General features: G+C 44.5%; 7 protein-coding genes across 7 annotated transcripts; 3 read left to right on the forward strand and 4 right to left on the reverse strand.

The window, feature by feature from the left end:
* Positions 1–1,071: 1,071 nt before the first annotated feature.
* On the forward strand, positions 1,072–3,309 carry PCOAH_00010220 (Uncharacterized protein; the record flags this gene model as incomplete). Its single annotated transcript, XM_020057831.1, has 1 exon — positions 1,072–3,309. One exon carries the CDS (start codon positions 1,072–1,074, stop codon positions 3,307–3,309), a length of 2,238 nt encoding a protein of 745 aa, XP_019913398.1.
* A 1,053-nt stretch (positions 3,310–4,362) lies between these two features.
* PCOAH_00010230 (Uncharacterized protein) lies at positions 4,363–9,270 on the forward strand (the record flags this gene model as incomplete). Its single annotated transcript, XM_020057832.1, has 3 exons — positions 4,363–6,680; positions 6,739–8,203; positions 8,389–9,270. The coding sequence occupies 3 exons, from the start codon at positions 4,363–4,365 to the stop codon at positions 9,268–9,270; spliced, it is 4,665 nt and encodes a 1,554-aa protein (XP_019913361.1).
* Positions 9,271–9,517: 247 nt separating this feature from the next.
* Positions 9,518–10,324, reverse strand: PCOAH_00010240 (Ribosomal protein L21; the record flags this gene model as incomplete). The annotated part of the gene is made up of 1 exon (XM_020057833.1): positions 9,518–10,324. The coding sequence occupies one exon, from the start codon at positions 10,322–10,324 to the stop codon at positions 9,518–9,520; it is 807 nt and encodes a 268-aa protein (XP_019913482.1).
* A 440-nt stretch (positions 10,325–10,764) lies between these two features.
* Positions 10,765–11,208, forward strand: PCOAH_00010250 (hypothetical protein; the record flags this gene model as incomplete). Its single annotated transcript, XM_020057834.1, has 3 exons — positions 10,765–10,809; positions 10,917–10,946; positions 11,083–11,208. Coding segments are annotated over 3 exons (201 nt in total), but the record flags the coding sequence as incomplete, so codon positions are not given.
* A 428-nt stretch (positions 11,209–11,636) lies between these two features.
* On the reverse strand, positions 11,637–12,272 carry PCOAH_00010260 (Uncharacterized protein; the record flags this gene model as incomplete). Its single annotated transcript, XM_020057835.1, has 1 exon — positions 11,637–12,272. One exon carries the CDS (start codon positions 12,270–12,272, stop codon positions 11,637–11,639), a length of 636 nt encoding a protein of 211 aa, XP_019913551.1.
* Positions 12,273–13,330: 1,058 nt separating this feature from the next.
* PCOAH_00010270 (Uncharacterized protein) lies at positions 13,331–15,793 on the reverse strand (the record flags this gene model as incomplete). Its single annotated transcript, XM_020057836.1, has 1 exon — positions 13,331–15,793. One exon carries the CDS (start codon positions 15,791–15,793, stop codon positions 13,331–13,333), a length of 2,463 nt encoding a protein of 820 aa, XP_019913516.1.
* A 1,447-nt stretch (positions 15,794–17,240) lies between these two features.
* PCOAH_00010280 (Uncharacterized protein) lies at positions 17,241–20,816 on the reverse strand (the record flags this gene model as incomplete). The annotated part of the gene is made up of 1 exon (XM_020057837.1): positions 17,241–20,816. One exon carries the CDS (start codon positions 20,814–20,816, stop codon positions 17,241–17,243), a length of 3,576 nt encoding a protein of 1,191 aa, XP_019913385.1.
* Positions 20,817–21,193: the final 377 nt, after the last annotated feature.

Below are 21,193 nucleotides of genomic sequence, written 5' to 3' on the forward strand. Positions count from 1 at the left end.
AGAGACTCCCTCCCCGTAAAGACATCAACTTGGCAGTTACAGTTCACACAAAGTAGAATGTCAGCCCAACCGCTATTTCGCCCGCCATAAAGCAACCAATACAATTTGGAAGGCCCTACGTCGCGCTGCTTTAATACGTGACGCACGTTCTTGTATTGGGCTTTCCCTTCGAGTAAGCTGTTCCTGCACGGTTTCACGTCAGCATGCACAGCTGTTGTGCGCGCTTTACCTCAACAAAGGTTGACTCCTCAGCGAGTTTTAAAAATTATAAAATTTCACGTTAAGAGAAAGGTTCCTCCAAATGAAGTGGATTACATGCACACGCAAGAATTCTTTACAGGAAAAGATGCATTTCTTGACAGACCCTCTTCTGTCTAGTGGGATCAACACCTTTGCAACTACTTAGATCATGTTCGTTCTCTTGACGGAACATTTCTTGAATGTCCCCCTACTGGTAATCTCATTAGCAGTCATGGAAGGGCAGAGCGCAGGGAGTATACATTCTTCGCCCCCCTTCAAATTAAAATCTGCCTTTCGGAGGTATCCTCATAATTACTATGCAAAATATACGAAAAAGGTTTGAACTTTATTGTATTGCCGAATGGACAACTTCCACCACAACGTTGCTCTCACCGGTGAATCATGCTTCCCTATTTTCGTTCCACCAAATGAACCTTATGTTCCTTTAAAAATCACAAAGTACAATCACAACACCGTTCTTTTTTTGTACGAAAAGACCTACGCAAAATGTTCCTTTTTTTTTTTTTTTTTTTTTTTTCGTGCACTTTATGTGTAGATCACTTTTTTCGTGTGTGCAAATATGTAACATTGGCCCTTTCGGATAAGCTACTTTTCATTCGCACGTTTGAACTTATATATATATATATATTTTTACACTTTCCAGAAAACAACATGCTGGGTAGACATCTCTTCCATTGGTTACTCGTATCCCATGTACAGATGTTTCTCTACAAAAGGAGTGTATACTAACATGTACACACTGTGTGCAAACGTATTGTCCCACATACCTTTCTTACGCGTGAAAACTCCCCCCCCTATATACATCCCTAAATGGACACCACACTGATCGGAATTGCCATTTGCTTTGTTGGCTCTTTCCTTGGGGCACTAGGAGACAAATTCGTCCATGACAGCTATATCAAAGAAAACACGCAAAAAAAACACATGTCCCAAATGACTATGTGGTTGTTTGGAACCCTACTCAGTGTAGTCATAGACCCAATACTCACCATCTGTTCGTTGTATTTCACCTCCGCTGCATTGGTTGCACCTTTCGCAGGAGTACACATTTTGTGGAATTTAATCATTACAAACATTTCGTTGAAAATAAAAACCAAGTTGCATCAGTACATGGGATCCTTTTTCCTAATTTGTGGTATTGCCTTGATAATAATTTTTTCGGAAAAAAAAGTGGACATACATAGTATGAACGATTTAGCTAGCTTGTATAGTCAGACAAAGGTCATCATTTATCTTGTCCTCACCTTCACCATCATTGTTACTCTTTTGGTCGTTTGCTTGCTTCCCTTTCTTTTCAAGGATATAAAAAATGCTTCTTCTAAAAGTGAACAACTTTTATACATGAATAAATTTGTTGAAAATACATGCACATATTCATGTGAAATCTCGCTTCTTAAAAATGACACAAATGACACTCGTGCGAAATTATCGGGAGGAGCAACTTCCTTTGAAAATGGCAAATGGGGACACCCTAAGCAGAGATCGTTGGAATACCCCTTGAAGGGAACAGATGATCTAATATCCCTCATGAGCAGCTCCGATAAGGGAAACACCTACGCGAATAGTCCAACTAGGAAGGAAAGATTTATGGACACATCAACCGAGGGGGACAACTTTGCACATCGCTCTAACGATGGAATAATAACTTCCAGTCTGGGGGAAAAGACAACCACTGTCGGCCGAAGAAACGCACTCATTAATTACAGACCCGGTGACCCCCTACCGCGTCTACCTGCCAACCACACATTTCCAAAACATCCAACTGAGAAGATTAAAAAGATCAATTTCAAGTCAAGTAAGACGGAGAAAAGAAGACACCCACCTCAATTTCGCAAAAAGAATCACTCATGGGATGCGCGGAAGGAAAATGTTCAGCCAATCCTACAGGGAAAGTATCCCCCCGCTAACGGAGGAAACGCAGATATGCTAGATATAAAATGTTCAGAACGGGTCGAATTACAAGACGACCTCTACTGCAGTGAAACCACCCCACACCCGAGTGACAAAAGTGAAAATAACCTAAATTACCAAAGCGGAAGCCACACACCGAGCTGTTCCAACCTAGAACCGATGATAGAACCCACACCAAGTGACGATGCAGAATCTACATCTACTCATAAAAGAAGAAAAAAAAGCTTACTACTATCACCCAACAGACGTATCAAAATGATTGAAAAAAATTTCCAAAAAAAAGGCAGGGTGAAAGAAAAAAGTTTCCTCCGTTACACAAATGGCCATAAACAGAATGGTCCCACAGTGGAGGACCTCCCCGAACTGAATCCCCAATCGAATCACCCCAGTTCAATCGCAGGTAGTGAACCCTTCTCTCCAATAAATGTCCTTAAACGTCATGATACAATTAATTCGTCTGAAAATTGGAAAGATGGAGAGCCCTTCTCACTGATGGTTTATTCTCCCACGCGTGAAAGGGGTAGCCCAGGGAAGGTAAGCGTCGGTAGTAGCCTTGCCATCAACGAGGGAATAACTAGCCCAAGTGGCCCAACCGAACCAACCGGTCAAAACGCACGTAGTAACAGCCGAGGACGAAACGACCCCGTCCAGCTGCATTACCTGTCCCTCATCGCATCCATCTACCCGTCGGTCGACAAGTCGAGCAAAATCAGGCACCCAGAAATCTTATACAGAATATGCTGCTGCACATTGTGTGGCATGTCAGGAGGGTTCGTAAATATTTTCTCCGAGCAAATCATAGGAATTTTTTCAAGAGAAAAACTTCACATGTTCACACACCCTTTTGCATACGTACTCATCATGCTCACTCTCTTTTGCTTATGCAATCAGTTGTTATTCCTAAACGTCTCGTTGTCTAAATTTAGCGTCACTTCCGTCATTCCCCTCATTATGTCCAACATAGTCTTCCTTAGTAGCCTCACTACTATAATAATGCGCGAGGAAGAATCCGTGATCCAGTCCACCAACGCTGTGTTCTTCTCCCTTGGCGTCCTCCTCGTAATTATCGGTATACTATACCTACAATACAATATAAACCGAATTCTTTCGCGTTTCTTCAAACCGAAAAAAGGATGAAAGGATTGAAGGGGCGCTCATCTTAATTTTTATGGGTGAAAATTTTTTTTTTGGGATGGATCGACTCAGTTATGCCGTCAAGTAAGCGAGAAAGCGTCTTTTCCCTTCTGTGCTAAGTCACCTTTTTGCACGTCACCATTCGAGGACGCTAACGGAGATGTGGAGGCAACAAGTGCCCCCTTTTATCCATCCAAATTTGTCCTCCAATGCGCTTTCTCGCCCACTTTTTTCGTAGGCACCTCCGCACGCAAGATCATCCTTTTGTGTTCCCATTCTTCAGAAGTCCCCCAAGCGGGTTGGCATCACAAAAGGGAAGCGCGACAAATGCAGTGAATCTTTTTACATAACACTTGTGGTTAGAATAAATGGCAGCACTTGGTACCCTCTTCGCGTCGCTTTTACGATACCCCTACGCCCGATAAACGTGGAAGGCACAAGTGCAGCAACAATTTCAGGTACTTTTGGGGGAAGCCCTCAAAATGTGCTTCCTTCCCCTCCCCATTTAAGAAGTACCCTTGAGCATATTCTCTTCAGAAGAAGGCCACGCAGAATTATGAACGACCAAGTGGTATAGCTGCATGTGACCACTGAGGAACAGTTTGTACTTCCCCAGTTCGTACACATAGAATGCACCCTTTAAGAAGAGGCACGCCACCCCTCTTCAATGAAGGGAAGATCTACTCGGCGTATAACTTTTCCATGAGAATGCATCTAAGCGGGGTCACGAAGTGAAGAACAATTTGATCGAGGGAACATCGACGGGTGAACAACACACACAACACACATGAGCGAACCGTCCAGCGGGTAAATGTATTCAGGGGGATCTACCTCACCGTTGTGACGTGGCTACCTACGAAATAGATCCCCCGGTTGGGTTATCTCCCATCCGGTAATGTCACAGCGTAGGTGTGTGTGTATGTATGTAGGTAGGTGGAACAGCAGGAGAGGGAGTTATACCTTCAGACGTAATCCAATCGTCATCCAAACGGCCGTCATAGGAGCAACCAGAGGAGGCCCCCCCTCCCGTGCGGCGCTCCACACCGGGGGCAAAAAATGAAAGTCGCGGTAACGGCGCTCACTCTTTGCTTCTTACCAGCAAAAGGCGAAACAGTGACGAAGTATACCTTCATCGCGAACCGCCCACGCTTATCCCCCCGAGGAGGCAGAGAGGGAATTTGGACAAACCTGGGAAGGAAAAAAAAAAAAAAAAAAAACGCCATACACATAAGCGGAAACGACCTGTTCGAATACTTTGCCACGTTAACCAACGAAGAAAACGAAATGAATGAAGAAAGAAAAAAAAAAAATAAAAAATACTCCGTTACGTATGTACAAAAATTGCCAAAAAAAAATCTACTCCTAAAAAGATGGAAATACGATCTGTATGAAAAAATTAAAGAAAAAATGAAAAGAGACCATGAGATAATGAGTAGAACAAGGGTGTGTCAACGCAAGTATAAATTGCCGGTTGATTTTTTCAAGCTAGGGGACCAGGTGCGAGGAAAGGTTGTCCAGGTAGAGAACCACCTCATTAAGGTAGACATAAACGCCATTAACTTTGCACACCTCTACATTAAACGCTACTTTGAAGACAAGGCACAACTGGGAAAAAAGTACCAGGTGGGAAAACACATCGATGTGGTCATATGTTACATCCATAAGAAGAATGGGATCATTCAGGTTACGGACAATGAGGAAGAAATTAAGGCCCTGCGTCGGAGTTTGCAGAAATTGAGAGACGCAGGGTTTTTGCGGGGGCGCACTGGGGAGGGGGCAGACTCGACAACGGACGATACGGCAGACCCGAAAGAGGACTCTCCGGGCGAAGTGAGAGAAGAATCCGTGGTGGAACCCTTAGAAGACCCCTCCGAAGAGCTGGTCTCTAACCAGACGAATCTTCCAACCGTAAACAATGGTAACGACGCTAACCCCGCTGGTAACCCCGCTGGTAACCCCATTGTTAGCCCCCCCGAAGAGGTGAAGAAAAAACTCGGCGTGGACTTCCGAACCAATGAGGAGGAGGAAGACCTCATGTACATCAAAGAGGAAAGTCCATCCAAGAGGAAAAAAAAAATTACCCACTACAAGATAGAAGACACGGTAAGTGGAGTGGTGCAACACATAAACGAAGAGGGAGCCTACATAGACATCGGGTGCAAGACATTGGCCTTCCTCAATTTGGGTCACTACAATAAGGACCCCATGTCATTAGTTAAAGATGTCAAGAAGAAAAGAATATCCATTGGAGATTATCTAAAAAATTTAAAAGTTAGAAAAGTAGATGTACTGAGTAACAGAATCGAAGTTACCATGTATAGCCAGGAGGAGGAAGCATGTCTGCGTGTTCTAACTCAACAAGAAACCGTGAAGGAGCAAAACAAATACATGCCATGTCCTTCCTATGTCACGCATAACTACCACATGATTAATTACCTAAAAAAATATAACGAACTGAAAAAACAGAAAAAAAAAAACATACATAATTTGTTCGACAAGAAAGAACAACTAGATGAATTGAAGAAAGTTTCTCATCTGAAGAAAAGCCAGTTCACTCATTTCATGCTCCGTTACAATGAACTTACCTCACCGAACACTAACTACGAAGATATGCTCGAGCAGCATGCAGACAATGAGCAGTTTTTACGGGAAATTGGTGCACTCCCCAACCCAGACGATGAACAAGCAGACGAAAAGTTCAGTCTGGAATCCTTGAAAAAGCAGAATAAAGCATTAAAGGATGAAATTGAGAGATACAGGGAGGGTTCTTCCAACACACACATGACGGATGAAGATGGAAATCACCACGGGGAGGAATCCCCATCCGGATCGACCCAAATGATCGACGAAAATTTGAGGAAATTGTTTAACAACGATTTGCACAACTTGGATGAACCCATGGATAAGTGCTCCACTGACAGGAACACCGATGGTTGGGAGGACCAAACCATCCCCATGGAAGACGATTCAGATGATTTTTTCCGTCTTTGGCATGAACGTGCAACCCAGAAAGTAAGGAACAAACGGGACGACAGTATCGTAGACGGAAACAAACAAACACTCATGTACCTGAAGGATAACATTAGCAAAATTAAGGAAAGTGTACTAACTGAGGGGAAGAAGAAAACTGACGTGAAAGCGAATCGAGGTGAACAGTTAAGCAGCACATCCCGTGAAGACTCACGCGAGATGCTACAGCGGTGGAACCAAGTCCTAACGGGTGATCCAAACAAAAGGGAAAGCGCTACACATGATGGAGTTGGTGAGAGGAAGGATTCTACGGGGGGGGAACAGCCCAACTGGGCCAGGTACTTGGAGGAAGATGATGAAGAAGACGACAACGACGATGCGGATGACGTGGAAACCCCAGGACAGTACCCCCACCGCGCCCGGGGGAAACTCAAACCCACAGATCTTCACTACATAAACGAGAAAGAAAAAAAAAAAAAAACTTAAAAAGAGAAATATCTTTCGGGATGATGAACAAGTGGAGGAGGACCTCCCTAATCGGGCGGATCGCGAAGGCTACGGCGACGGTGACAAATTCGCGGATAATTTCACCCACGGGAGGGAGGACGCAGGGGAGGGTATCCAAAACAGTGATGAGCAAAGTATTGACAACGAACAAGGAGATGACTCAGACAACGAACGCTCCTTTTTTAACGTGAAAAAAGAACTAAAGTACATCTTCAGCCAAAACCTAAGCATGACCCTCCCCAAGGATGAAGAGAAATGCATAGAGGAAGCATCCAAGCTTTTTGGGGATGATATAAAAACGTGGAATGAAAAAATGTACTACTACTTTGGGGACAGAGATCAGGTTCCCTTAGACGGGTTCGATATTTATGATGAAGACGAATTTAGAAACAATATAGTGGATAAGGGGGTTCAGGAGTTTAGCGAATATCATAAGCTGCTCGACACGCAGCAGTTTGACGTGACCAGCGAGAGGGACTTTTTGGGCGCCACATACGGTGGTGCAGTTGTAAGCGGTTCGGCGGGAAATGGTCCTACTGGAAGTGGTCCAGCTGCAAGTGGGCCCATTGGAGGAGGTCCCACTAACAGGCCTCTCAACGGAGATAACCTCGCAGACCCCATCAAGGAAGAAACCACCCAACAGGGAAGCACATCCACGGGGGCAGATACTCCCCCCGCATCCAACACGCAGCAAGCCAAACTGAGTGAAGCCCCCCTGGAGGATGATCTCGAAAGTTACTTGAGCACCTTCGTGGATGAGCAGAAGGAGCAAAACCAGCAGGATTATCCGACGAACGAGCTGCAGAATCGACCGAATAAACAAGCGCATGGAAAGAAACACACACAGAAGTGCGTCCCTGATTTACACCCCCCAGAAGAAAACGTGATAAGCGAGAAGACGCCCGTGGGGAAGAGAACCGACGAAAGATCAACCAACTGGAGGGACCAGGTGCACCCGGTGAACTGCCTACACAACGGAGACACGCGTCAACCAAGTGGTGCAATCCAGATGGACAAAGGGGACTCAAACCAGGGTGCAAACTCCTCTACTGAGGGAGAAATAAACGTAGACGATATTGTGAACAAGGCTATAAACATTGGGAATCTGTTCAGAAGGAAGGAACTGGCAAGGTTGATGCAAAGGAAGAAGATGGAAGAGTGCGAAAGGGGGGGCAGTGCTGATGCAGGTGGTGAGGAGTTCCCCCGTGGAGGTGATCAGCCATGCAGCCCTGCGAAGGGGCTTGTGGAGGACCCGTCAAGGAAACCCTTCCTAAGAGTTAGCAAAATTGTGAAGCAGGGCGACAAGGAGGGAATAGCCCCTCCAGACGTGAAAGAAAAGGAGGAGGAAAATAAAAACGGAAAGAGCAACGTTGAGGATGAGCGCGACGAACTGAAGCCATACAGGCACGCATCCTACGAGGTGAGGAACGAACGAGTTTATCCAAACTGAACCAAATAATATTCCTCTTCGCTTTATTTTGCATGCCATTTATTTGTATCAGAAGGGGTATATTCTCCAAATTGGAGAACATTCCTATCCATGTGCCACTTCACCATTTTCTTGCTTGCTTGATTGATTCCTTTACCCTCCCCCCACATGTGCAGGTGCTGGGATACTACAAGAGGAAGAGAAAAATGAGAAACTTCCACGACTTGGAAGCAGTCGATGCGGAAAATGATGAAGACGTCATTTTAAATGAGCAGGATTTGTTGGGTAAGTCTACTGACGACATACCAAGTGATGATAAGAATGACCCCCACGAGGAAAAGAAGAAAAAAGATCTTCTAAATCTGGACAAACAAATGGATCTGCTCTTCCTACATGGACAGGAGGACAAATTAACGGGAGGAAGTTACGTGGAGAAATTACTCTGCGAGGAAAAATATAAAAACAAAAATGCCAACAAGGAAATAGACTTCCTCATTCAGAATTATAAATATGTGAAGGAACACCCGGATGAGCTGATTCAAGATTTTTACAACACAAGAGAGGGGGAGGAAAAAACTCCTATCGATCTGTCAGACGGAGGCGTCAACGATGTGGTGGACGCAACAAATGGAGAAGAGGAAAACCGTCAAAGGGGCATACCAAACGGTGGGGTGTACAAAACGGAAAAGGGGAAAAAACTTCCAACAGGAAAAAGCTCATCCAGGGAAAAAACACATACAGCACTGTCAACTGACTTTAATATAAAAAAAACGAAAGAAATCGAAGCAGAAGCGAATCACATGTCTGAGGAAAGCGTAGCCCTCAGATCGTTGTCCTTAAAATTGGGTCTTTTAAAAGAAGAGCATATGCACCTCGATGACCAGTCACTCATTAACCTCTTTGTGAGGAACCAAAAATTTAGAAGAGCCTTAAAATTCTATGACATTAAAAATTTGAAAAATGTTACCATACCCCTGATTTATAAAATTACGAAGCTGCTTTATTTTGAGCGTCCCTTCCCTAAGAAGGAGCAAACGCGCAAGTTAAACATGGATTAGTTTAAGGGGGGGACAACCAATAGGGTAAATTCCAGAGGGGTTCCTCTACAGGGAAAATAGACCCGTTCGTTAGCCCCCCCGTACACATGTACAAAGTGGACAAAAAAAGGAGAGGTGGCGGAAATCCGCGACAATGAGCTGTATGTACACGTTTCTGCGAATACACACGTGGAGTGTTTCTTCCCCTGTGCCACGCCAAGTCATTTTTCTCCACTTTTGTTTTCTTCTCACCCTGCCGAAATGCGAATCACACGTAGAAGTGCTCCCGTATGAAACACTCATTGGCCACCGGGTCGAAGTCAGCAAGGGGATCATACTTATTCAGACGCCTACTCTCCTTTTCCTCTTCGATCTTCCTTACCTCTTCCTGCACTTCTGGCCGTTTGCTGAGCTTTTTTGTTTTCAAAATATTCCGAAGCATTTTCTCCCTTTTGTAATTACCCCTGTGTTTGTAAAATGTTTCAAACTTGAGGCTACAAAATTTGTTCAAATAATCCATAAAGTGTTTTTTTAAATGCTTCAATTCCAAGCTGGGCCTAACCATGTTGTGAATACGATTCAAGACGTAGTAGATCGAATCGTCTCTAAAAAAGTTATACTTCCTTTGTTCCCTATCCATGAGGTTATTATTTATTTCAAATTTGTTTATGTAAATTCTGCTCATTTCTTGTCTGTGTCCATAAAACCTTTTGTAATTTTTCTTCGGCTTAAATTTCAATCGGTAAATTTTATTTCCTCGAAAATGCTTCATAACTGTTGCCTTGATTCTTACGTTGTCTAAAAAGGGTGTGCCGAAGAGCAGCTTCCCTTCCATCGTACTATAAAAAAACACTCTGTTCAGGTAAATGCTTTTATTTTCTTCTTGCTTTATTCTGAATACGTCATAGTACCTTCCCTCCTCCACCCATCGGGCTTTCCCACATATTTCGATAACACAGAATTTACCACTCCTGTCTCGATCATCCTCAACTTCGGAAAGTTTTATTTGTGCAGGCGAGTTTATCAACACGTCCACTTTGCTTCGTCTACTCGGTTTGACCTTCCATCCGTTCATGCTAGGTATAAACGTGAGATTTCCACGGGGGGGAGACACTACATGTGGTGTCCTACCACGGTGCCCTACCACCTTTGCTGCGCCGCCACCTTGTGGGGAAAAAACAAAAAAAATCGCGCATAGGCCTAAAAAAAGCATATTTCCCACGCGCCCCCAGGATTCCTCCTTCTCTCTGCATTTTTGCGCAGCTGAGAGGGGGTGGGGGGCCACAATGTTGCACCGCGCTGTACTACACTGTGTTGCGTTCTTTTCCCTTTTCACCCCTGGACGGGTCCCTTCTTATACATGCCTTGTTTAGGAACCCCTTCGCGCTACATCGCTCCTGCGATACGTGAGCCGGCGTAAGAGGATGAACGTGCGTAGTGCATGTGTACATATGTGCATAGTAAATTAGCCGGCATGATCATGTAAAGTCTCCTCCTTCTTTCTTTCTCCCCTAGCGTGGTATGTACGACTCAAATGGGAAAAATAACCCAAACGGCGCCGTACACCTGATTTTAGGAGAGGCCAAAATGTACCATTTGGAATGTAAGTTTCAACCGTTCACTATTTCGATATATATATATATTTTTTTTTTTCTACCCCTGTTCAGGTAACTTTTCCCAAAAAGGGGACCAATTTGGTAAAATGGCACCGAAATATTATGAACAGTTCAGAAAAAAAAAAAAAAAAAAAAAAAAAAAAAAAAAAAGCTAGCCAGGAATCGCTAAACAAACTGTGCTGTTCATTCCGGTTTCCCACCTCTCCTCGCTCATAAGGTGTACACACTTGCGCAAATTAAAGTGACGAAAGATTTTCAAAGAATTGCCGCCCCCACGGCAAGTCTTAGTTTAGCATTTTCCTTGACACACCCAGGAGAAGGGACAAAGGGACCAATTCTTTAACGGTCACTTTTCCGAGCGTTCCCCATTTGCTCATGCTATACAGCTCATTTTGGAGCTGATACGCCCTGTTAAAAGTTACACATCTTTTAAAGCGAAGAAACGTTCGCGTGTAGAGCTTGCCGATCTGCACACATGCAGGAGGGTACGTCCACATGGCCACGCATGCACGCCGGGCTAGCATATCCCCTCCCCTCTTGGGAGAATTAAGAGTAAAATGGAACTCTACACCAAAGAGGACGCAGCAAGGTCTTCACAAAATACTTTTTCCCCCTTTTTGACCTCGCACGGATAGAAGTGCAACGGTGTATCATCATATGTGTTTATAGTGACATATCTCAAAGGAGGACACCCCTCCTGCGTGTAGCTGCATCGCCAATGGGTAGAAAAAAAAAAAAAGAAGCGATCACCCCACCCTGGACAGTCTCACCTTAGGAGTCCCCCCTTTCTGGGAAGGAAATCCGCTTAGATGAATTTTTTAAAAAACTTTCACTTGACATGGAACCCATTTCTAGCAACTCATGTGGGTATAAAGAACTGCTCAAATTGTCACCAAAATGGGAACTATTCGATTTAAACGTCTTGTACACAGGAAAAAAACTTAACCCAAAATCTTCGTCCTTATCTTTTAAGTAGCGGAAATACCTACTGATAAGGATATGATTATCACGAGTTTTCCTTTGCTTCCCTTCTCGTGCAGAAAGGATATCACCAATTCGGTCCATGTTCTGATTAGCGTTTTTTATTTCATCTAACAGTGCCCTTTCCATCTTTATTTCGTAATTCGTTTTCGCTACAAAATCTTTAACCCTTTCTGTGTATGGTTCCACAAGTACATTCTGTAAGCTCGTCTTGAACTTTACCTTAGATAAGTTCATTTTTACAACTGGTGTTTGGGTCAGTCTGGCATATTCGTTTTCTCCATCATCTGTGTCTACCCTCTCGGTTAGTGACTTTAGCATGTTTCTAACTTGTTTGTTTTTCTTCACCTTTCCGCAGAGGCAAAGGAGTGAACTCCCCAGCAGTAGGTACATGCAGAGGGATGCAATCACAGTGGTCCTCTTCATTGGGGAGGGAAGAAACGAAAACAGTTGTAGGCTGTATATATAATTGTGTGTCGTAATCCTTGAATGGGACGATATCCCTGTGGTGGTCCCACGCAAGTGAAAGTACAAATATATGTGGAGGTGAACAAAAAATCAGGACAAATCCCAGCCACACAGACCGAAGTGAATACAATTCAGACAGTCGAATAAACACAAAGCAAGATTTTCGCCAAGAGTGGGAGCTCAAACTACTCGTTTTAATCCTCCCACCGAAGTGATGACAGCAGATACTCCTCATTTGAAGTTATACTTCGTGGGGACTAAAAAAAACTCACACTATACATTTGTAGCTTCTAGGGTTTTATCCATGCAGGGAAAATTATAAGATAACGGAGGATAACTGAGAGTAACTCTTCTCCATCGCGACGAGTGAGAGGCAACACAACGGGATAAACTCACCTGTATCATTATGGTCTGTATGTACACCAAATTTTTTTGGGGGAAAAAAAACTCCCACGCGTGAAATACACAAAAGAGGAAAGACGGGAAAAGAAATCCTTAAGCGGGAACTCGCTCTCCCAAAGAAATAACCACTGAGACGGGATGATTATCAATTGATGAGTGATACATACAGGCACAAACGCCACTGTCTGGGGAAGGACCTTTAATTGAGCAGGATGAGTACAGGCACACACCGCACGGACGTTTTAAGTGGACCGACAGAGGGGAAAACACCCACAAGCGCTTATATGTTAGAAAGTTGGCATTCTGGTACTCCACTCAGCAGTCGAACGTTTGGAGAAAGTGGAAGTCACCTCCCCGAGTTGCCAACGCAACTGATGCAAAATACCGCACAGCTAACACGACACACAAAAGGGGCCAAACGGAAGCTACAAACGTAAAGGTAAGTTTTTTCCAAACGAAATGAGAAAGGGGCAAAAAAAAAAAAAATAGTAAGTGAAAGTATAAGACAATAAACTCATGCAGCATCGCAACATTCGGGTGGACAACGTTCCTGTCAAAACAAACACAGTGCCACGGTGCAACGCCTTTCCCCGCATTTGCCGTGTGGACTGCCTTTAACTCCTCACATGGTAGTCATGCTTTCCGTACTGATTCGTCCTCTTGTTAGTCTCACTTCCATCATACTGGCGGTTCATGCTGTCGTGTCTGCTACGTGATCGCATGTCCGTAGCATATTTCTTTTTTCGACTTTGGTACCTACCGCTCCTGGAAGAGTCATCGTTTGTAGATTCCCCCATTCGGGCAGGGGCAGCCTCGGAATGCTTCGCCTTATATTTTTCCCGGAAGGTATAACCACTTCCATCCTTTCTCTGGTTTGGCTTTTTCTTTGCATTATTAGTACGGCCTGCATTATGAGATACTATATATTCCTGCAGGGTTATAAAATTGGAGTACCTACCGTTGTAGTGGTAGCAGGCCGTTGCTTTTCCACCTCCACGATTGCCACCCCCGCGGTTGCCATCGTCTGCATATCGCCTGAACGAAGAGGGTAACTTAAACTTTTGGCACTTCAAAAAATGTTCCCTCAATTTTTCATTCTTAAAAGCAACAGTAGCTATGGTGGGGCAACTCTTCGTCAAAAATATATCCTCAAAAACGGGGACGTGATTGCTGCCTGCAAATTGGGATTCTATGAATTTCCTCAAATCGTAATCGCTCCACTCGGCTGGTTTGTTTTTTATGACAACGCATAACTTGCTCTTTATTTCTTCTGAGATTTCTTTCCATCCTAGGTGGCTAGGCCATATAGTCGATCCGCCTCGTTTCGAATCGCTTCCCTCTGGGCGCCTTTCCATGCTCCTCAGACTGATTTGACTTGTGCGATCTTCGTGGAGGTCATTATGGGAGGGATCCTCACGAATGGGCCGCTCCATCTTGGATGTTTCCTCCCTGTTTGGTCGTTCCCTTCGGTTGTGACAATTTGGGTCACGTGGATCCTCCTCTATTTTTGTCTCTTTCTTTATTTGCTCCTCTTCCTCCTCATTCTGCTTTTCCATTTTCAACTTTATTTTACTACCACCTCCATGGAAGTGTTCCTCCTGATGGTGATGATCCTCCATGCTCCACCCATAGACATCCAAAAGGAATTGCCTTTTCTCCTCCAGTGGGAAATCTACCACCGTTGGTACACTCACCCCTGCGTCTTCCTCCCGGATTTCCCTAACCATTTCGTCTATACTACCTGGACAAAAGTAAATGTTAATTTTCTCGATACCTCTTCTTTTCATTTTTTTCCTCCTTTTTATTTTTTTAAAAAGTTCCTTCTGTTCACTTATTATACCTTCGATTGCATCACAGGGTGGGTTTTTTTTCCTGCTTCGTCTGGTATGCTCATCCATTTGGTCTGTTATGAGGTTATTTTTATTTTCCTGCGTGGTTCCTCCGTGGGGAGTTTTCGCCCAATCGGACAGAACAATACTCCCGTGTCTGTTACTACTTGGACCGCTGGTGGTGATAATGCCTTCCTCCTCATTCCGCACACTCGTGTCGTCATTTCGGGAGGAACTAACTAAGCTCTTCAATTCGCTTCCACTTTTCGTGTCAGACGTGTTGGAACTATTTCTATTCCCAATGTATTTGAAAGAATCCTTCCCTTGGTAATATTTTTCACCCTTTTCTTGCTTTACATTTATGTAATTACTGCTTCGATAGGACTCTTCATACTTTTCTCCTTCTTCCGCGTGGTCCTTCTCCACTTCGTATGGGTCCTCTCCATCCATCGCAAAGCTGGACTCGCTGCCAAACCAGTTACTGTCCTCATCATTTGAAAGGTCACCATCACTGTCATCACTACGGTTACCATCATCCCCACCAGGGGGCTCCTCATATAAACAGTACTCGACGCCGTTACCAGTTTGATTGGGGTCCCTTTCAAATTCGTGAAGGAGAATTCCGTGTGAGCAATCTCCACGTGGAGCTGCCTCACCAATGGTAATGGAATCCGCGTCAAAGATACCTTCATTCATTTTTTTTACTTCATTTGAATCATAATTTTGAGACGATGAAACGACATGGTTGCTATAACAGGAGGGGTCCCCTGCACTGTCCCCTCCATCCACTTCGTTCTTTCGAGGATTGATAAAACGAAAGATACTCCCTTTCGTATCTTCCTTTTTTGGGGCGTCCCCCCCCCTGTCCACTTCACCTTCAGTAGATGCTTCCCCTCCGTTTGTGTCCTTCCCACGGGGTAGTCTCACCAAAATTCTGTTATTCCTTTTTGAATCGTCATATATTTGGATTTTCTCCTTCTGAAGGAGGAATGACGCAAACTGCTCATTACAGATGACTTTCCATGGATACAGATTCGTTTCTTCCTTCACCGGTCTGAGCACCTTCTTAATTTCAAACCCGGCGTTTTTTTCTACGTCCAGGAGGTAATAAAGAATCCCTTCTCCGCATATATGTGCCGGAAGGTTGTAGCATTTTACCACGTGCCCATTGAGCAAATCTCCATCATATTGCTTCCCTATAATTGGGGTACCCCGCTCATGGTTCATCAGTAAATGGGGAAGTGTCATCCTGGCGCGGGAAGAAAATGAGAAAATTGGAAGGAGGAAAAAAGGACAACTTAGGAATTGCCGCAAAGGCTTTGAACAGCTCCTACACTATTCTCTTCTCTTCTACCCCTTTGGGGGGTTTCTCTTCTTTTTTTTTTTGCCACATATTTTTTTTTTTTTTTTTTTTTTGTGCAGGTCATCAAGTATTTATATGCTTCGCCCCTTTTTTTTTTATATTTTTTTCCTTCGCGGCGAATGATAAAAAAATGGGAACCGGGGCCCCGTTGTCATCTTCGCTTAAAGCGATGAACTGTTAAAATGGGCCACGCTTGCGCCGTAATTATTATGCCTGCCATTCTTCATGCTTTCATTTTTTTTTCCTTTTTTTGTGGACGCAAAAATTGACCCACCGACCAGTCAGTGCTAAGGGCATCCCTATCTTTTTCGCCAAAGGGTGAAGAGGGACGTCAAAAAAAAAGGAAAAAAAAAAGCAACATCCCCCCAATAAGGTAATACAAAAAAAAGGATAAACAATCACAGTTCGGTTATTTGTCGCCCATTGGGGAAAAAATGCCACATGGGACGTTTCGAGTTCGATTTTTCGAAAGGGCTAACAAATGAGGAGATACAGAGTTGGCCAGATGGACAAAATAGAAAAGGGGTCAAAGCGAGACGGTAACTCGGCGTGATAGGCGCCTTACCATGGCCATCTCTGCAAAGGTGATATATTTTTATGGCAAACTGATTAGCTCCTCCCCGTCCGCATTACGATGAGATGGAAGCGGCTAGTATAACCACCACGGGAGCGAAAAAGAACGGACTCTCATCGCGTCCGCAGTAAGGGAGTCTTCTCACTCCTGCTGATCTTTCGACATGTCCTTTTTTAACCCCGCACAATCCACGTAATAGTGGCGAATATGCTAAAAAAAAGATACATATATATATGAATAGGTCTCCCCAAGGGAACCCAAACGGATGTGACGTGCTCTCCACAGAGAAGACACAACTGAGTAGTCGTGGGGGGTTCCAAAAAGTTCCTGTAAGTACGTACCGTTTTATACGTTGCCAGCGAATTTACTCTTTTCTCCCTCCCCAGATGTGAATATATGAGAGGGCCCAATTTTAAGGCCACAAAAAACAACGGTGCCGTTTGGATCGGTTGGAAAAATGTCATGGCGGGCGGAGGTACTCAAATGTGCACATATAGACAATAACAACTGGTGGGGTGTAATATGGAGAAATGATGAAAAAAAGAAAACACTCTTCCAAGGGGTAGGTACAACGCTAACACGTAGCTGTGGAATCCCCGCCAAAGTTGCACTTCTGCATGAAAAGAAAACACCCATTTGGAAAACTCTCCTCGTGCATGCGTGTGGAGATTTCCCACGGATTGTCGTTCAAGCAGGAGAGAGAGAGGGAAAAAAAAGAAAAAAAAAAAAAAAAAGGAACATGTTGAACACACAACACGTCATGCCTTTTTTATCCGCCACGTGCTATTGTACAAAAAGGGATCATACACTAAGCGCGAATCGTCTCTCCTTAGCTTCTTAAGTACGGAGGGCCAAGCATATTTAACTCTTCTTTTGGTCCGTAGCTCGTATTTTTTTATGTGCCTACTTTGTAAGTTCACGTTGTCATGTTGGTTGTCATGTTGGTTGTCATGTTGGTTGTCATGCTGGTTGTCATACTGCTTGTCCTCCTGAATGGTGGGCGTATCATCTGGGCTAGCTCCACCTGTGTGCACCGTACTAGTAAGCTCGTCCACTTGGGTAAGCTCCGCCACCTCAGTTAGCTGTTCCACCTCAGTCAACTGTTCCACCTCAGTCAACTGTTCCACCTCAGTTAGCTGTTCCACCTGCGGCATGTTCGAATTTCGGAGGTCACTCCAGAACAGGTTGGTAGAATTGCTTTCGTAGTACTTTTGCACATTGAGTATTTTTTTTTTTTTTTTTTTTTTCTGCTTTTTTGTCCCACTATTGTCTTTTTGGCTGCTCCTGTTTTTGTCCTTTTTCTTCTTCCGATCGGGGGGAGTGTCGTTCGGGTTGCTTCCGTGTGCACTTCTCTCACAATGGTAGTCCGTACTACTCTCCTGGATGCACCTATCAACGTTACGGTCTTCACTTCTCACACTGCTGGTGCTGCCCATGATGATTCCTTCCAGGTTGTTCTGCACCTCCTGGGGGAAGACGCAAATTTCTTCATCCTTACTCGGCACACAATATACACTGTTGTCCTTTTCGCTCCCATTTGAGTTCCCAAAAATGTTGGCCCCGCGAAAGAGGTGTTTCCTCTTTCCAGGTGCAACTCTTTGGATCGTCTTTCTTTCGTCCTCCATAGGGTCTTCGTCGCCAGTTGGTACATCATTCAACTTGTCTGCTTCACTGTTTGAACTTCTAACCACTTTTTGCTTGCGCTGCTGTTTCTGTGTCTTCCTATCACCACTTCCGGTAGCGTAATGGAGGAGGCTTCTTCGCACCCAATTGGGGTTCGCGTCGACGTCTATGTAGTTCGACGGCAGCCGGTTATCCAGCACGTTCCGGAAATTCACAATTTTGCACGCCTCCTCGAAAATGCTCCCATCGCATCTGCAACTACAGCAACAGCATCTACGGCAACTGCATGCACAGAAGGAGCACCTTCTGACCATCCACCCTTCGTATGCCGCACTGCATCGCGAAGGAAAGTTGCAAATTGGCGTGTCCTCATTCATTCCCACATGGTGGGGGGGTACCTCCCTCGGGAAGAATGACGAAACGGCTCGATCAGACTCACTAGTACAAGTTCCGCAGGCGGGAAAAACACCATACGAACGCCCATTCGAATTAACCATGTTTAACCAACTGGAAGTCTCTCCCCGTTGAAGAGAACTCACTTGAGCTAACCTTCTTTCGAAGCAGCTGTTGCATGTCCCACCCTGCGGAGGGTGCCCGAGGGGGTAGATATTCATGTCCTTCTGCGTGGAAGCACAGTCGTAATAGGGCATTACAAAGGGGAGATTCATTTTGGTTCCGTCCACCTGCCCCCCGCAGCTTACACCGTTCCGTATCGTCTCCGTGCTCCCATCGATGGAGGCGTATTTCTCTTCCAACACGGATATGCTGTCTTGTATGTTCGTCTCATCATCATTGCAGTTTTTACAGTCACCCCTGTTGTCATTACTTTCGGGGTAACTGTAGCGGTCCCGTCGTGAGAACATGTTACTATGGTTCACATGTTCGCAATCCCACGTGGGACCCCATCTTGCACCATTACAAAGTGATTCCTCTATCGAATGGAGACAACATCGTGATTGCCCTTTCTCACCATTTGCCACCCTTGTGTCGATATGTAACTGGTTACTACCTCCCCCGTGAGAGGCATTCCTGCATGAGTTTGGCACAACGTTAAAATAAACCTCCGACAGCGCTCTGTTATTTCGCCTGAACAGGTCATACAATCTGCACTGATTGCAATTTGTTATGTGGCCACTTCTACCATTACAAATAGGATTCGTTTTTTTTCCACCTCTGTCAGTGCAAATGCAGGTCTTCCTCATGTCACTACTTGACGGGGCGTCCTCACATTTTAAAGTTCCCATCGAGTGACTATTCCCACGTGTGTTCCTCATCATTCGGTTCGAGTTAACACAATCGTAACGTCCTGTGTGTGCTGTACTTTCTATGTTCCCAACGATTGGTCCATTTTGTCGGGCTTTTTTTTTTTTCTTTTTTCTCCTCCCCAGGACAGGGTTGTAATAAAGTGTCCTCTCCTGTGAACAATCAAAAGCTGCACCCTTCATTTGTTCACTGTAAATGTTGGTGTTTTTATTTTTAGTGTTTCCCCCTTTGGAGATTTCAACGGGGGGGTTCCTAACCAAATGGTCGCTACTACTCCGTTCGGGTTCGGGTTCAGTTTGGGGGTTGTCTTCCCCAAGGTGGTCGGACTTAGGTAATTTTCCCAACCTGTCTGGCACAAATTCGTTCCCTATGTTGGGGCCATGGAGACAATCCTGCCACTTCTTAATCCAATCCTGTGTTGCATTTGTAGCATGTTCGTTTTTCTGGTCCTCTATTTTAAACAGATGCTCACTACCCCTTGGTAAGGGAGGCACTACATCCTCTTTTGAACCGATCGAACTGTCGGATAGGTTTAAGTCTGCGAAATTATCGGAAGACAAGTCCGACGTTTTGTCTTCATCGTGGGTTCTTGTCGGCTCACTTGGACGGATTGCCCCCTCCGGTGGTTGCCCACGCGGTTCTTTCTCCTTCCCTACAGCTGTTCCATCGAAGCCGTTTCTACGTGGATATATGCTTGTAGACTCAGATGAACAGGCACTATTTGCTCCATTTGGATCTCCCCCCGTAGAGGAGGACTCACAATTGGAAGGAATCATAATCGTCTTCTCTCCCTCCAGGGAGTCTTCTTCATTCCCTTCGATAAAACTCCCGCTCGATTCTCCACTGTCACATGTGAAAATAATGCCACGGATTCCTTCAGGCATTTTCCCTTTCACCGCTTCTTCCCCTGTGTATAAGTCCACATGCTCCATTTCATGTGTCTGGAAAATGTACCCATTTGACCCTTCTCCGATTATTGCAGATTCATGAATACGCTCATTAGCAAACGTGTCCTTGCTGCGTGAATGATTTGGCAGCTCGCCCTCCTCTTGAGTCACTACCTTGGAATCTTCCCCCCTTTCAAATGCAAACCTCCCACGTGAACTACACACAGTATCGTTTAATATATCTGTGTTAACTAACCGTCCATTATGCTTTTCTTCCTCTTCCGGTTTGTTGTCTCCACCTGTTAAAAACAAGGCACTGCTTTCTTCACATAGATTACAACTATTTTTGTAATTCCCTTCTGCGTCATCATTGTTTCTCCCTTTCGATGGGGTATCCAACTCGTGTAATCCGTCCTTGGGAACTTCCACCTCTTGGACGACGTCTTCATAAAAGAAAATGATTTTCCTCGGACTTTTCACCACCTCTTCCTCCGCCAATAGAGAAGTCGACATGCTGTTCGTGTGGTGGACGTAGTTCACTGGACCATGAAACACGTTCATCTGAGTACCCCCTGTGAAGTAAACTCACAAAAGGTAATTAACCAAAAAAAGGGCCAAACCGAATGGATGGATTGACGCGGTGAGGACAAACACAAAGTAATGCGAAGACGCAAAAGGAAACACAACCCCCCCTAAAATAGGGAAGTATACCTATATGGGCAGCTGCACAAAGTAGACAAGACGGAGCACTCGCGACCCGCTTGATCGAACATTCATCCTTCACAAAGAAGGAAAAAAAATAAAAACAGGAAATTAAAAAAAAGGCTTTCCAAAATATTGTTCAGCCGATTTATTCGTCCTGTCTACCCCTTCGGAACAAACGCGAGGTTACAAAAATGTTATTTTGAAAAAAAAAAAAAAAAAAAAAAAAAAAAGAC

This window comes from Plasmodium coatneyi, chromosome 5, assembly GCF_001680005.1.
Source record: "Plasmodium coatneyi strain Hackeri chromosome 5, complete sequence".
Classification (NCBI taxonomy): domain Eukaryota; phylum Apicomplexa; class Aconoidasida; order Haemosporida; family Plasmodiidae; genus Plasmodium; species Plasmodium coatneyi.